The following is a 13,607-nucleotide window of genomic DNA, read 5'->3' as shown; positions in this document are numbered from 1 at the left end:
TAGGCAACATAGCATACCTCATCTTTACAAAAAAATTTTAAAAGATTTAGCTGGGTGTGGTGGCACATCTTTCTACTCCCAGCTACTCAGGAGGATGGAGTGGAACGTTCACCTGAGACCAGGATATTGAGGCTGCAGTGAGCAGTGATCGTGCTACTGCACTCCAGCCTGGGCAACAGAGTGAGACACCTAGACTTAAAAAAAAATTTTTTTTATCAAAAATTTTATTTTTTGAATTGAAGTCTAACTCTGTTGCCCAGGCTGGAGTACGGTGGCATGCTCACTGATCAGTGGTTGGGCCCAGTGTCGACCTGCTGGGTTCCAACAATCTATCCACCTCAGCCTTCCAAGTAGTTGGAACTATAGGTGTGTGCTACCATGCCTGTCTAGTTTTGATTTATTGTAGAGATGAGGTCTTGCCAAGTTGCCTGGGTCTTGCCAAGTTACCCGTGGGCTCAGGCAATCCACTCGCCTCGGCCTCCTAAAGTGCTGAGATTGCAGGCTAAGCTACCAAGCCTGGGAAAAAATCGATTTTAAACAATCTGGATTTACTAGATGTATAAACGTCACTCCAATGCTCCAAAGGAATAAAAGACCTAGGAACCAGGTGATATTTCTAAGGACTTACAATTTACCTGATACCAATATCAGGAAACATATTGATAATGAACATACATGGGATTTCCTAGAATTTACTTATCGCAAAGATTTCCCAAGATTTTCACAAAGTGAAATCATACTATGAAGGGCTGAATGTTTTTATTTTTAAGGTGGGAGGAACCTCAACTGATTTAACTGTACTGCCGTCCGGTGGTTCATTGAGCTTTTAGTAAAATGACAGTATTTCTAATTACCTTGCAGTAATTCTCTATTTTTAGCTTAATAAAAGGGAGAGAACAATTTATTATTCACTTGGTTCTGTTTCAAGAGTGAAAAGGGTTGCTATAAACTACACTGGTCTAGGTTTAAATCGAGACCATTCAGGGCAAATCAATACACATAGCCTCTTAATGAATATAGGGTACTTGCTAAAGCTAGTGAAAAACATCACTTTTCCTTATCTACATGTCACCCAAGTAACAAAAGAACTTGCAAGAAATAATTTATTAAGCATCTACTATACGTCAAGCACTGTTTGGAGAACTTTGTAGACATATGATGCTCACAGAGTACATGATTGTTCATTTCACTGAAGAGTGATTATGGGCTCAGTGACTTGTCCATAAACATATCACTGGTAAGAGAAGAAGCTATGCAATGAGCTCAGATACTCTCAGACTAAAGCTAAAATTAAATCACTATATTATTTTTTATCTGTAAATATTCAGAACTTCAACTGTACTAGGATAGAGACACTGTTAAAACTGGGCAGGATAGGTATCTACCTGGAGGTTAAAAGGGCCTTTTCTTCCTAAAAGATTTAATGTTCTATATGAGATAAGGATAGTGGGCATTAAAAAAAAAAAAGCAACCATAAAAAACCTCTCAGAATGTTACACCAATACTATAGCTATTTTGGTAAATTAAACTACAGTAGAAACCAGGTACAATATTTTGAAGACCAGTTTTATGAAATTAAATTAGATAAAATGCTTATTTGAAAATTTTAGATAATAGATAGTAATATGCATGCTGCATAAATATTTACAAACTGAAACATTTAATTATATCAGTAGAAGAGAAAAATTGGTAATTCCAACCACTGTTTCAGTTTTGTTTTTTAATAGGAAAAGTCAAGATAAACTAGGTGATTTCTAAGCTATCTTTCAAGGTAATGACTATATTTCTAAAATAATTTTGATAAAAATCATTTTAGAGAAAGCTAAAATGATGCTGTTTTTTTAAGGTTGTGAAGGCAATATCAATTGAGAATAATATTGATGCTCAGCACAATGTAATTTAAATAGAAATCTTTTGGTTAATGCTTTTAAATTCATGCTTGCCATAGAAATGTTTACCATATAACACAATTCCAGGCTTGGCATGGTGGCTTATGCTCATTCCAGTACTTTGGGAGGCGAAGGTGAGAGGACTGAGCGCTGGGGTTCATGACCAGCCTGAAAAACTTGGCAAGACCTCATCTCTACAGTAAATCAAAAAATTAGCCAGGCATGGTGGCATGCACTTGTAGTTCCAGGTACCTGTAAGGCTAACGCAGAAGGATGGCCTGAGCCCAGCAAGTTGAGGCTGTGTAGCTGTGATCATGTCAGTGTACTCCTGCAGTGCAGGTGGGTGACATAGTAAGACTCTGACTCAAAAAAAAACAAAAAAAGGAGTGGGGCTCGGTGGCTCAGCCTGTAATCCCGTGCCTTTGGGAGGCTGAGGTGAGTGGATTGCCTGAGCCCGCGGGTTCGAGACCCGCCTGGGCAGGCGAGACCTCATCTCTACAATAAATCAAAAAATTAGCCGGGCGTGGTAGCACGCGCCTGTAGTTCCAGCTACTTGGAAGGCTGAGGTGGAAGGATCGCCAGAGACCAGTGGGTCGAGGCTGCAGTGCCTGGGAGCGGCCACTGCACTCCAGTCTGGGTGACAGAGTGAGACTCCAACTAAAAAAAAAAACAAAAAGAAAAAAAAAAAAAAGAAAAAGAATACATATATATAGATAGATATAAAATACATTAAAAACGTGTATGTGTGTATAAAATTCCCAAATTTAGACGATTTATCAATGAGGAGGCAATGATCTAGGGTAATACTTACCTCCTGTTTCTGTATTATAATAATAGGTATAACCATCTTCACTTAGACCTTCTACCCAAACAGTCTTCTCTGCTTTCTAACAGGATGAAAAAAACCCCAGCATAAACTGAAGGAAATGATGATGGTTACATATGAGATAACAAAGGCAGAGTCAGCCACCCTTTCCTTTCCCCTTAATACCTGCAGTTGGGAGTGGTAGTACTGATCACGGCCAGGAAGTGTGGTTTTTGCCAATCATGAACCAACTTTCAAAGAAAGAATGTCTCACCTCTGAAAGCCAGAACAATGCTTTCCAAATGGATAGGGACATGTGAATGGCAACTAACTGCAAACCAACTACTATCTGACCTGCATGGAGTTTTTGGATAGATAGATAATCACTTTTTCACCTGCACCCAGCCTTCTAACAAAAGGTTTACAAGTAAAACAACAACAACAACAAAATTTGGGAGGAGGGGTACTTGTAAGTAAATTTGCTTAACAAAAATGTATAAACCCCCAAAAGCTCATCATTTTAAAGCATAAAGCAAAAACACTATTAATGTACTTCAGTTACCTTTTTCAAGTTTCCTTCAAATCCATCAGGTTTCTCCCACTGAGATGCTTAAAGCAAAAATACTGTATTTATAAAATCTTTTTGTTTTTAAAAAAAAACTTTAAAAAAGTTTAATTTAGCAAAAATTTACAAGACAATCTTGCTCTGAACAAAACACTACAGGTCTACAGTTTAAAACACAATTGAAAAATAAACAACATACATTCCAGTAGTATTATGCAGAGAATACATGTGAGTGCTATGTAACCAAGAAGAAAGGGCAGAATGAAGTATCAGAAGTTATTGGAACTTCCACAGGAATTATTAGAGCCAGGTAGGGCTTCTCTTACTCTTAATGACTTCATGAAATTCAGGTTTGATAAATGTCAAAGGAAGGAGTTTTGACTTCCTGGGGCAAGGGACAGTGACAGTTTGACTGAATAATGATTCAGAAAAGGAATGAGATAAAGCATGTAGAAATTAAAAATAAGTATCAGTGAGATCCAGAGTATATCAAGCAGGATGTTGAACAAAGGAAGTAAGACATAAACACAAGAGAGAAAAGAATTAATGTTTCTGAGTAAATTTGAAAAAGACTTATAACTTCTATTACATAATCATTTATGGTATCTTCATTGCTGAACTATAGTATGCCTGTCACTTAAGGCTCAGTGCTAAACAAACTCTTAAGAGAATACTACTATTTCTGTGTAGTCAAAGCTGATTATGATTCAAAGATAATAATTACAATAATATTGTTAACTCAAGGTTTTCTTCATTCATAATCAATTTTCTGATGATATCCTACCTTCCTAACCATTCTTAACTTTTTTGTTGGTTTTCTTCTACCCATTCCTTTAACGTACATATTACCTACCTTCTTTACTTCTTGCTCTATTCTCTTGGCTTGTGATCACATACACTCCTAAAAGTTAACATATTATCTACATCTCCAGACTCAATTTAGCTCCTAATCGCAGACTCTTGATAATCAGTCAGCTACCTAAAATTATTCCATGTATGTTTTTTTTTGAGTTGGAGTCTCACTCTGTCGCCCAGACTGGAGTGCAGTAGCCGCTCCTGGCCATCGCAGCCTCGACCTGCTGGGCTCTGGCGATCCTTCCGCCTCAGCCTTCCGAGAAGCCAGAATTACAGGTGCGCACTACCACGCCCGGCTAATTTTTTGATTTATTGTAGGGATGAGGTCTCGATTGCCCAGGCGGGTCTCGAACCCATGGGCTCAGGCAATCCGCTCACCTCAGCCTCCCAAAGGTGTGGAATTACAGGCTGAGCCACCGAGCCCGGCCCATGTATGTTTTATAGATACCTTAAACTCAACATTTCCAAAATTCATTATTGCCCTCATGAACTTATTTTCAGTTTCTATATTTTGTTTTTCAGTAAATGGCATGAACATTCTCTCAGTCCTCCATAATATGGCCCCAACCTTTTTTCCAGCCTCATTCTGCCACATCTTCAACGAACCTCATGTTTTACCTCTACCACAAAACTATTTCCCCAACTTCTCAAATGTTGTTTTGGTTCGTATTGTTTTGTCTGGAAGGCTGAACACTCTTAATAATCTACTGAAATCTTCAATCAAAATACTTATGAAAGCCAGGTGTGGTACTTTGGTAGGCGGAGGGGTTCCAGACCAGCCTGGACAACTTGGTGAGACTTACAGTTTTAATTTTCTCAAAGTCACCGGTAATTCCCTTGTTATCAAATCCAAAACTGGCCAGGCATGGTGGCTCATGCCTATAATCCCAGCACTTTGGGAGGCAGAGGCGAGAGGACTGCATGAGCCTGGGGGTTTGAGACCAGCCCAGGCAACTTGGCTGGTCTCTACAATAAATCAAAAATTAGCCAGGTGTGGTAGCGTGTGCCTGTAGTTCTGGCTACTTGGAAGGCTGAGGCAGGTTTGCCTGAGCCCAGCAGGTCGATGCCTGGGTGGCTGTGAGTGTGTCACTTTACTCCAGCCTAGGCGACAGAGTGAGACTCCAACTCAAAAAAAAAAAAAAAGAGAAAAATAAATTAATATCCAACATTAATATGAAGGGATACTCTGCTATTAATCAAGACAGCTACACAAAAAAGAAATCAATTTCTGGCTTCCAGACTGCTTTTAGATTTAAAAAATTCTCTTCCATAGAATACTTCAAGGACTCCCACAATTTATGAAGTGGATTTGAAATGCCTTATTTGTAAGTAAAATGCTTTATTTTCATTTAGTTCATACTTTCCTAAAGTTAAATTGAGAAAATATAAAGTTATGGTTTATTTGTAAGGAACTCATTATTAAAGACTTTGACTAAATATGACACTGAGTTACTATGAGAAGGGTATTTTTTTTAAGGGTACTTTCTTTTCTTTCCTTTATGGTAAAAACAGTCTTTGATTATTTAAAATGTTCCAATATTAAATAAAAACCCTAACACAAAACAAATTGTTCTATTCTATTAGTGGAAGTGTACTCTACTAGTTTGATGCTTTACTGACTTACCTCCTGAGATAAGGTCATAGTAGTAATGGTAACCCTCAGAGGTTATGCCTTCTACCCATCTGCCCTTTGAAGACTCTTTTTTTCTTTTCTTCTTTTCTTTCTGTTCTTTCTTTTCTTTCTTGTCTTTCTGTTCTTTCCTTTCTTTCTTTTCTTTCTGTTGATTTGATGTAGAGGTGGGTGGGACAGTGCTGGTTACTAGTGATATGCTTGGCTCTGAAATTTCTAGAGAAGAGATGAGTAAAGAGTGAAGTAGCCCAAGTAATTTTATTAGTATTTGTTGTTGTTGCTCACATAAAACATTTATAATGTTATTCCAGTCAAAATCCTGACAAGATAATTTTAGAAACTTTACACATTATTATAAAGTTCATTTGAAAAAAGAAACACAAAAGATACAGAAAAATTATTTTAAAAATGAGGGGAATTACCAGGTATTAAAATTTATGTTAAAAGTATAATTTAAAAAATTCAGCAATATGAAACTAATGCAGGAATAGGCAAATATATGACTGAAACAGAATAGTCTAGTTACAGAGACAATTGTGGACTCCTGGTGTTAAAGGGAAAAAGATCATTTATAAAAAGGTTTTGGAAGTGGGGAGTGGCGGCTAACACTTGTAATCCCAGCACTTTGGGAGGCTGAGGTGTGAGGACTGCTTGAGCTCAGGAGTTTGAGACCAGCCTGGACAACACAGTGAGACCTCGTCTCTACTAGTCCCTACATCCATCCTTCCCACTCTTTTATACCAATATAAACATCAGGTCATAGATATTTACAAAAATAACACAAACTGAAATAATGTTAAAATTGACAACATAAAAATGAAGATACTCTGCATGGCAAAAATAAAAACAAAATATACGTGTGTGTGTGTGTGTGTGTGTGTGTGTGTGTGTGTGTGAGAAAGACACATGAAAAAATACAACAAATATGGCCTACAGTTACTAGTCGCAAAAATAAAAACAAAATATACGTGTGTGTGTGTGTGTGTGTGTGTGTGTGTGTGTGTGTGTGTATGAAAGACACATGAAAAAATACAACAAATATGGCCTACGGTTACTAGTCCTAACAAAGATTCTTATAAATCAAACATTCTAACAGAAAAAATATGGACAAAAATTACAAAGACAATTCAGAGATTTAAACTTTACCTTCACTAATATTCCAAGAAATGCAAATATTTATAATTTTATTTTTGCAGTAGCAGATTATTAGGAACTGAAAAGAATGGTCAAATCCAGTGTTAGTCTGATCTATCAGGTATTTACATTGGTATGGAGAAATGGGTAGTTTTTATGGCCTTATTTTCCAAAGCATTGGCCAGTTGTTTCTAACATCAGTTAGTAAACTTATTCAATTTCTATTAAAGTATAAATCGGTCCATTTCTGGAGAAAGTGTAGTACTAGCTATTAATATATTCATACTTTGATATTCTAATCTCCCTTCTAAAAATTGAGCCTGCAGAGACAAATAAATGTGAAAAGAAACATGCATAAGGATGCTTACTTTGGCATTCTTTATAACAGTGAAAAAACTCTAAGCAACATAAATGTTAATTAGGGAAAGATTAACTCTTAGTATGCAGATAAGATAATGACGGTTATTCTTTATTAAATATTTGCTATGGTTGGTCACTGTAATAAACAACTCATACCATGATGTTACTTAGTTTTAGAAAAAACTTAGATTATATGACTAGCAAGAGGCACTTTTATTTGACTCCAAAGTCAAAGTGCTCCTAACCATAATATAAAAATGATATATACCCTTAATTATTTAAGAGAATAGATGTATTTGGTCAGGTACAGTGGGTGGGTGGGACAGTGCTGGTTACTAGAGATTGGTGGGACAGAGCTGGTTACTAGTGATATGCTTGACTCTGAAATCTCTAGAGAAGAGATGAGTAAAGAGTGAAGTAGCCCAAGTGGCTCACACCTGTAATCCCAAGCATTTTGGGATGCCGAGGTAGGAGAACTGTTTGAGCTCAGGAGTTTGAGAATGGTCTGGGCAACATAGCAAGATCTCGTCTCTACAAAAAAATAAAAACTTAGCTGGGCATGGTGGTGCACAACCATAAGGAGGCTAAGGCAGAAGGACCACCTAAGCCCAGAAGATCGAGGCTGTGGTGAGCTGTCGTGGCACTGTACTCCAGCCTGGGCAACAGATTAAGATTCCAATTAAAAAAAAATAAAAGTAGCTAGTGAGTTTTTAAAATCTCTTTTCTCTGTACTGCACTGTTGTACTTTTAAAGGAATATATATCCTATTTAGGAAAACAAACCTATGTATGAATAATATTTAACTAAAAAATCATTTTAAATAGAAAATGCTAAAATTTATGTGCTCAAAGGTCAGCATAATGGAATATTTCTATCCATATAATTAATAAGAGTTGAACTTTCAACTACTCCCTCTAATTTTCCAGGTATGCTTACATCCTTTTCCTTCTAAAAACAAATGTATGGCTTTATATTCTTGGAACCAAGAAACTTTCCTGCTTTAACTACCAATGTCCAGAATAATATTTTAAAAGTCTGGCTACAACTGTTCTTATTTAATGAAGGCAATGCCAATTAACTGTTATTCTGCTTAATTGAAAGCTGTTTTTATTGAGGAATAAAGACTACCATTACATGTTGACTACCTCAATCACTATGTAAGATCAACAATTGCAATCTGCTGTATGCTCGACTTAAGGAAAATTTAAGATTTTTAAAGAAAATTTAAACTTCTTGGCAGAAGAAATTTTCACAGAAGCTTCCTGGTTTAAAGCCTAAATTCAATGCCAAGATGGATACATTTTAGTTAAATAATGTCTTTTATATAAATCTTCCTTTTTCTCAAATTCTTAAAATACCTGCTTTCTAGTAGTAAAAATCAGCTAACATGTCCACGAAAGGCTAACTCACTATGCATTCATCCATACAAATAAACAAGACTCATGACTCTGACCACATAAAGAAAGTGAATTGTAATTATAACACAAGTCTTTTTAAAAATAGTATCTTTTAGCCAAATAATTAGAATACCTAAAAAACTCAAAGTGTCTCTGAAATGAACCACTCACCTAGAACAGAGCGAGGACTAGGTAATCACAAAGGTAGTATAGTTGCTGTAAATTGAGGTATTAGAAGGTGCAGTATTAAAAATGAAACAAAAGTACACGAGCAAAATTCCACACTCTAAATAGGGTTATGATGCACAATAAAGGCATTGAGAGTATACTCTGAGTTTATAACCTCTTTATGGAAATAATCAAAGCTCACTTAGCATGACCTCTGATGTTACTTTTAAAACATGCTGGCTGCCTTTTTTACCTGACTCTAAGCCAAGCCTTTTCAAATCCTCTTGGTATGCTTTCAGGGCAGCTGCCTCCATTGCAGCAAACTCCTTTGATGCCTTTTCTTCTTCCTTTGCCTTATCCAGGCTTTTCTGTTTAATCTATGTAACACATAAATAAAAGTGAAAGTAAGATAAAGTATTGACATTTACATAGAAAAATTGGCAAAGAAACAATCAAAATTACCTCACTGATCCTTTTTGCCACATTTTCCTTATGATTCTTTCCTCTTTCATGAAATTCAACACTCTTGAAAAGGAAAAAAAAAGAGAAGATACAAAGGAAAACTACATAAATATCATAAAATCCATAGTAAAGTAATACCATAAATATGAGAAGAAAATTGAAATTAAAACAACTGGCAGAAAAGATACAAGTAGATTAACTTGAAGCAAATTGGCTCTGTTTGTCAAATGATGCTAAGGAACAACATTATTTATTGTTGTCTTCTGACTAGGTTTCCTTTGGTTCTTAAAATAAACTATGATGGCCATATTAATGGAGAAAAATAGAGGTACCCTTGATGACTAATCCAGTGAATATGATTGTAATGAGGACTCAAGACATGTTGCCAAAAGAGGATTGGAAAAAAACGACATTCAACATCAAAACCAGTAAGACTCTAGAATTTTATTGCTCTACCTGCCACATTAAGTAAGAGAAACAGAACAAAAAATGATCCTATTGCTTTATTCCTCAAAATTGGAAGAAAAGTAGATATTTAAAAATTCCTCATAGGCTATAAACAAATACTTTTATACAATGTGGTAATGGCTCAAAATATACAACCCCTATTGAGGACAATATGTCAGTAACTATCAAAATTGCAAATACATCTACCCTTTGACCCAGCAATACCATTTCTGGGCATTTATTTTGTATATATACATGCACATGTACAAAATGATGTTATGTACAAGGTTATTCACTGAGGCACTATTTGCAATAACAATCCAAGTGTTCAACTATGGTGTTTATTTATAAGGATGGCCTAAGTCAAACAAGATAGTCAAGAACTTTAGTTACTACCCCAAAAGACCAAAATATAACCAAAAAAATTCCCTCAAAACCCCAAACACAGGTTGGAAATGGTTAATTAAACTACGGTACATTCTCATAGGCTGCTGTAATAGAAAACAAAGAGACTACTTATGTATTGACATGCAGAGTGCTTTAGGATATACTGTTAAATTTTTAAACTATGGTGGAGAACAGTATATATAGTATGTTACCCTTTATGTATGTTAGAATAAAAACTGTATCTATATGGATGTAGAAACAATGGAAGGGTAGACAAGAAAATGAAAAAAAAAAAATCTAGAGCAAGTGATGGTAACTGGATGAATGGGAACAGGAGTGGGTGAGCATTATTATTTATTTAAACAATCAGAAATGCTCCCTAAATTACAAGTGTCTGGTTATATGCAGCAACAAATTCCTGGTATGCTCTGCAAAATAAGTTCTGTCAATCATATCTTATATGATGTATTAACTGAGGTATTCTAAAACAGTACTGTGAATTCCTCTATAAAGTGTAACTTTCTAAAACAAATTCTCATCCTCTATTTTTAATTTACTGGATTTCTTAATGTTGATTTCATCACATGAAGAATATAATATTAAAGGCCCACTAAAAAGTTAATTTTGTTTCTAATTAAAGGTTAAATTAATGTGTGTTAGCAATTCAAGGAGATAAATAGTTCAAAGTTCATTTTACAGCCTTGGGTACCTCCAAGGAAGAAAGACTTTCAGTGATTTTTGTTGTTTTAAAAATTCATGATGTTTATTTATAAGGACAGCCTAAGTCAAACAAGATAGTAAAAGACTTTTAGCAACTACCCCAGAAGACCAAAATAAAACATTAAACAAACAAACAAAAAATGATTGTCTAGGTGCAGTGGCTCATGCCCATAATCCCAGCACTTCGGAAGACAGAGCAACGGTCCACCAGCCTGGACAACTTGGTGAGACTTCATCTCTAGTGCCTGTAGTTCCAGCTACTTTGAAGGCTGAAGGAGAGGGACTGCCTGGGCCCAGCAAGTAGAGGCTGCGGTAGTAGTGAGCATGCCACTGCACGCCAGCCTAAGACTGAGACTTGAAACAACCCACAAACCCTCAAAACTCGAAACATGTGCAGTGCTTCACACCTGTAATACCAGCAGTTTGGGAGACTGAGGTGGGAGGATGGCTTTAGCCCAGGAGTTCAAGACCAGCTTAGGCAACATATCAAGCTCTGCTTCTACAAAAAAAAATTAGCTGGGCATGGTGGTACGTACTTGTAATCCCACCTACTCAGGAGAATGTGGCAGGAGGATCACCTGAGCCTAGAAGGTCTAGGCTGTGGTGAGATGTGATCATGCCACTGCCCTCAAGCCTGGGTGACACAGTAAGATCCTGACTCAAACATCTTGTAGACAACAGTAAATGTCTACTAAAGAAATCCACAACATTGTAAAACATAGGACTAGTTATTTTTGTATCCTACTCTGCCAAGTAAAATATGAATATATATATACATATGTAACAAATACCCTAGTGTTTATGTAGCACCTACATAGTATTATGACACGCAGCAAAGGGGAAAAAAAAAATCAATGATGTGATTTATGTCTTAAGCATTCGATCTAGACTGTGAGATAGAGTAATAACATACTTGAAACAACAGTGTTACGAGTTTCATATTTCAAAACAGAGGGAATAGTTATGTTCTTTCAAATTTAAGTATGTAAAAATAAAGCTCTGCATCGAATATACTTAATGATCTCTAGAACTACAATAATGTTCATCTTTTTCATATTTTAAGGATTTTCCACTTTTACTTTTCTTCGTGTATGACAGTATTACAAACAGCACCATTATAATGTAGGTGTTTCATAAACACAAATGGGATTACCTACCCATTGTCCATTTCCTGAAAGGCCTTAGAGAAATAATTTGGCTTAATATATAATCAAAATTAGGTTTGATGAAAAGGATGAAAGCTCAATGGTTTTACACAGGGAATGATAAGACAGACATATTGATGTTTTGAAAATCAAGGGTAATGTATATGAAAGCGCTTTGTAAACTCTAAGTTTACATCAAAAAGGCACACTTCACATGAACATGTATGACCAGACTCTAATGGTGCAATCACATACAGGCCTATTGTCTGCTATCCAGCACTTGCAGTAATCACAGAATTTCTTTGGTTGTGATTTCCAGTAGTCCGCCCTGAAAAAGGGGAAAAAAAGTCTAAGCTTATGTAAAAACGCAAAATTCTGCATGCTTTACATATTGTTAAAGTTTGAAATACATGGTTCCGATACTCACACTTGTGTTATACATAGCTCCCAATTTTACCATTTCTCTGGCTGAAGCAGTCAATTGAAATTCTGCGTTACTACACCTAATTTACTAGAAAACTCTCTCAAATACGATAGCTTAAAAAAACCTCATTTGTTACCGTCATCGTTTTGTAAAGGAAAGGAACATCTTAAAAGATGATTTATCCTTTCCGGCTTTTGGGGAGGTTGCTGCAACGCAGGCCTAAAGACTCAAAGTTTGCCTTAAACCCAGTTATTTAAACCAAAAAAAAAAAAAAAGCACAAGACTACGCGGGGGAAGACTGCGGTTCCTCGGAGATTATCAGTTAATACAATTTGCTCTTGAGCCTGAGGGCAAGAGAACTTCTGGAAAAGCCCCAGGACCTCTCAGACAGCAGACGAAGAAAAAAACCCCACACAAAACAAAATCGTCCTGACGCCATCCAAGACGGCCGCTGGCACCGGGTGGGGGGAGGCAGCGGCGGCCGCAGCCCCACCCCGAAGTTCAACAATACCCCAGGGTCCAGGAGCTTCGGAACCCGAGAGACTTCGGCGCCCCCGACGGCGCGGGGGAGGGAGCCCCGCGTCGCGGCCCCGCGGCCGTGCAGCGCGTCACCTCGCCCGGCCGCCGCCCCCGACCCCTGCGCCAGGGCTCCACGCCCCCAGGGCGCTCGGCGGGGTAGCAGGCCCACCCCGCCCAGAGAACCGGCCCTGCAGGTCCGGTGCCGGCCCCGAGCGAGTTAAGAGCGCGTCCGGCACGCCCCCGGCCGAAGGGCGGGAGAAGGTGGGGGAAGACCGAGGCCTGAAGAGGCCGCCCAGGGGAACAACACACCGCGTTGTTTCGGGCCTGAGACCCAACTCACATGACTGCGCCAGCCGCTCCGCGCGTCGCCCGAGGTCCAACCCAGACTCGCGCTCTCCGCGGGACGGACCAGCCGGCCGCGAGGCCCACCGGAGCCTCCCTCCGAGCGCGGACACCTCCCTCCTGCCCCGAGACCGGCGGTCCACGGTTCCCCACTACGGGTGCCCGGACGGCTCAATCCGCGCTCGAAAGCCTCTCCTCCGCCCCTCCCCCTACAGGGGCGGTACTCCCGGCTCTTGAGAGGTGGGGTCGGTATAAAGGGCTTGAGGTCACCGAGCAGGGGCGAAAGCGCGACGGGACCTGAGCGGAGGGGCCGGGTCCTCGAGTCTCGAGTCCCCGCGCCATCCCGCCCTCTCTCTCC

General features: G+C 38.4%; 1 protein-coding gene across 2 annotated transcripts in view; it reads right to left on the bottom strand.

The window, feature by feature from the left end:
* The window catches only part of WBP4 (WW domain binding protein 4), a 28,300-nt gene extending 14,697 nt beyond the window's left edge, over positions 1–13,603 (bottom strand). Inside the window, exons 1-7 of one of the 2 annotated variants that reach the window (XM_008071895.2) lie at positions 13,248–13,603; positions 12,220–12,292; positions 9,266–9,328; positions 9,057–9,180; positions 5,739–5,960; positions 3,257–3,303; positions 2,701–2,776 (exon numbers count right to left, since the gene is read on the bottom strand). In XM_008071895.2, the coding sequence (XP_008070086.1) occupies positions 2,701–2,776; positions 3,257–3,303; positions 5,739–5,960; positions 9,057–9,180; positions 9,266–9,328; positions 12,220–12,292; positions 13,248–13,249 (607 nt within the window). In that variant the 5' untranslated portion in view covers positions 13,250–13,603. Of the gene's footprint in view, positions 1–2,700; positions 2,777–3,256; positions 3,304–5,738; positions 5,961–9,056; positions 9,181–9,265; positions 9,518–12,219; positions 12,293–13,247 lie in introns of those variants that run through there. The other variant, XM_021719514.1, reaches the window with a different exon arrangement.
* Positions 13,604–13,607: the final 4 nt, after the last annotated feature.

The sequence above is a fragment of the Carlito syrichta genome, unplaced genomic scaffold (genome assembly GCF_000164805.1).
Source record: "Carlito syrichta isolate Samal-C Ts95f unplaced genomic scaffold, Tarsius_syrichta-2.0.1 Scaffold314785, whole genome shotgun sequence".
Taxonomy (NCBI): Eukaryota; Metazoa; Chordata; class Mammalia; order Primates; family Tarsiidae; genus Carlito; species Carlito syrichta.
Note: the sequence above shows the minus strand (reverse complement) of the source record. Positions and strands in the feature narration are given on the sequence as shown.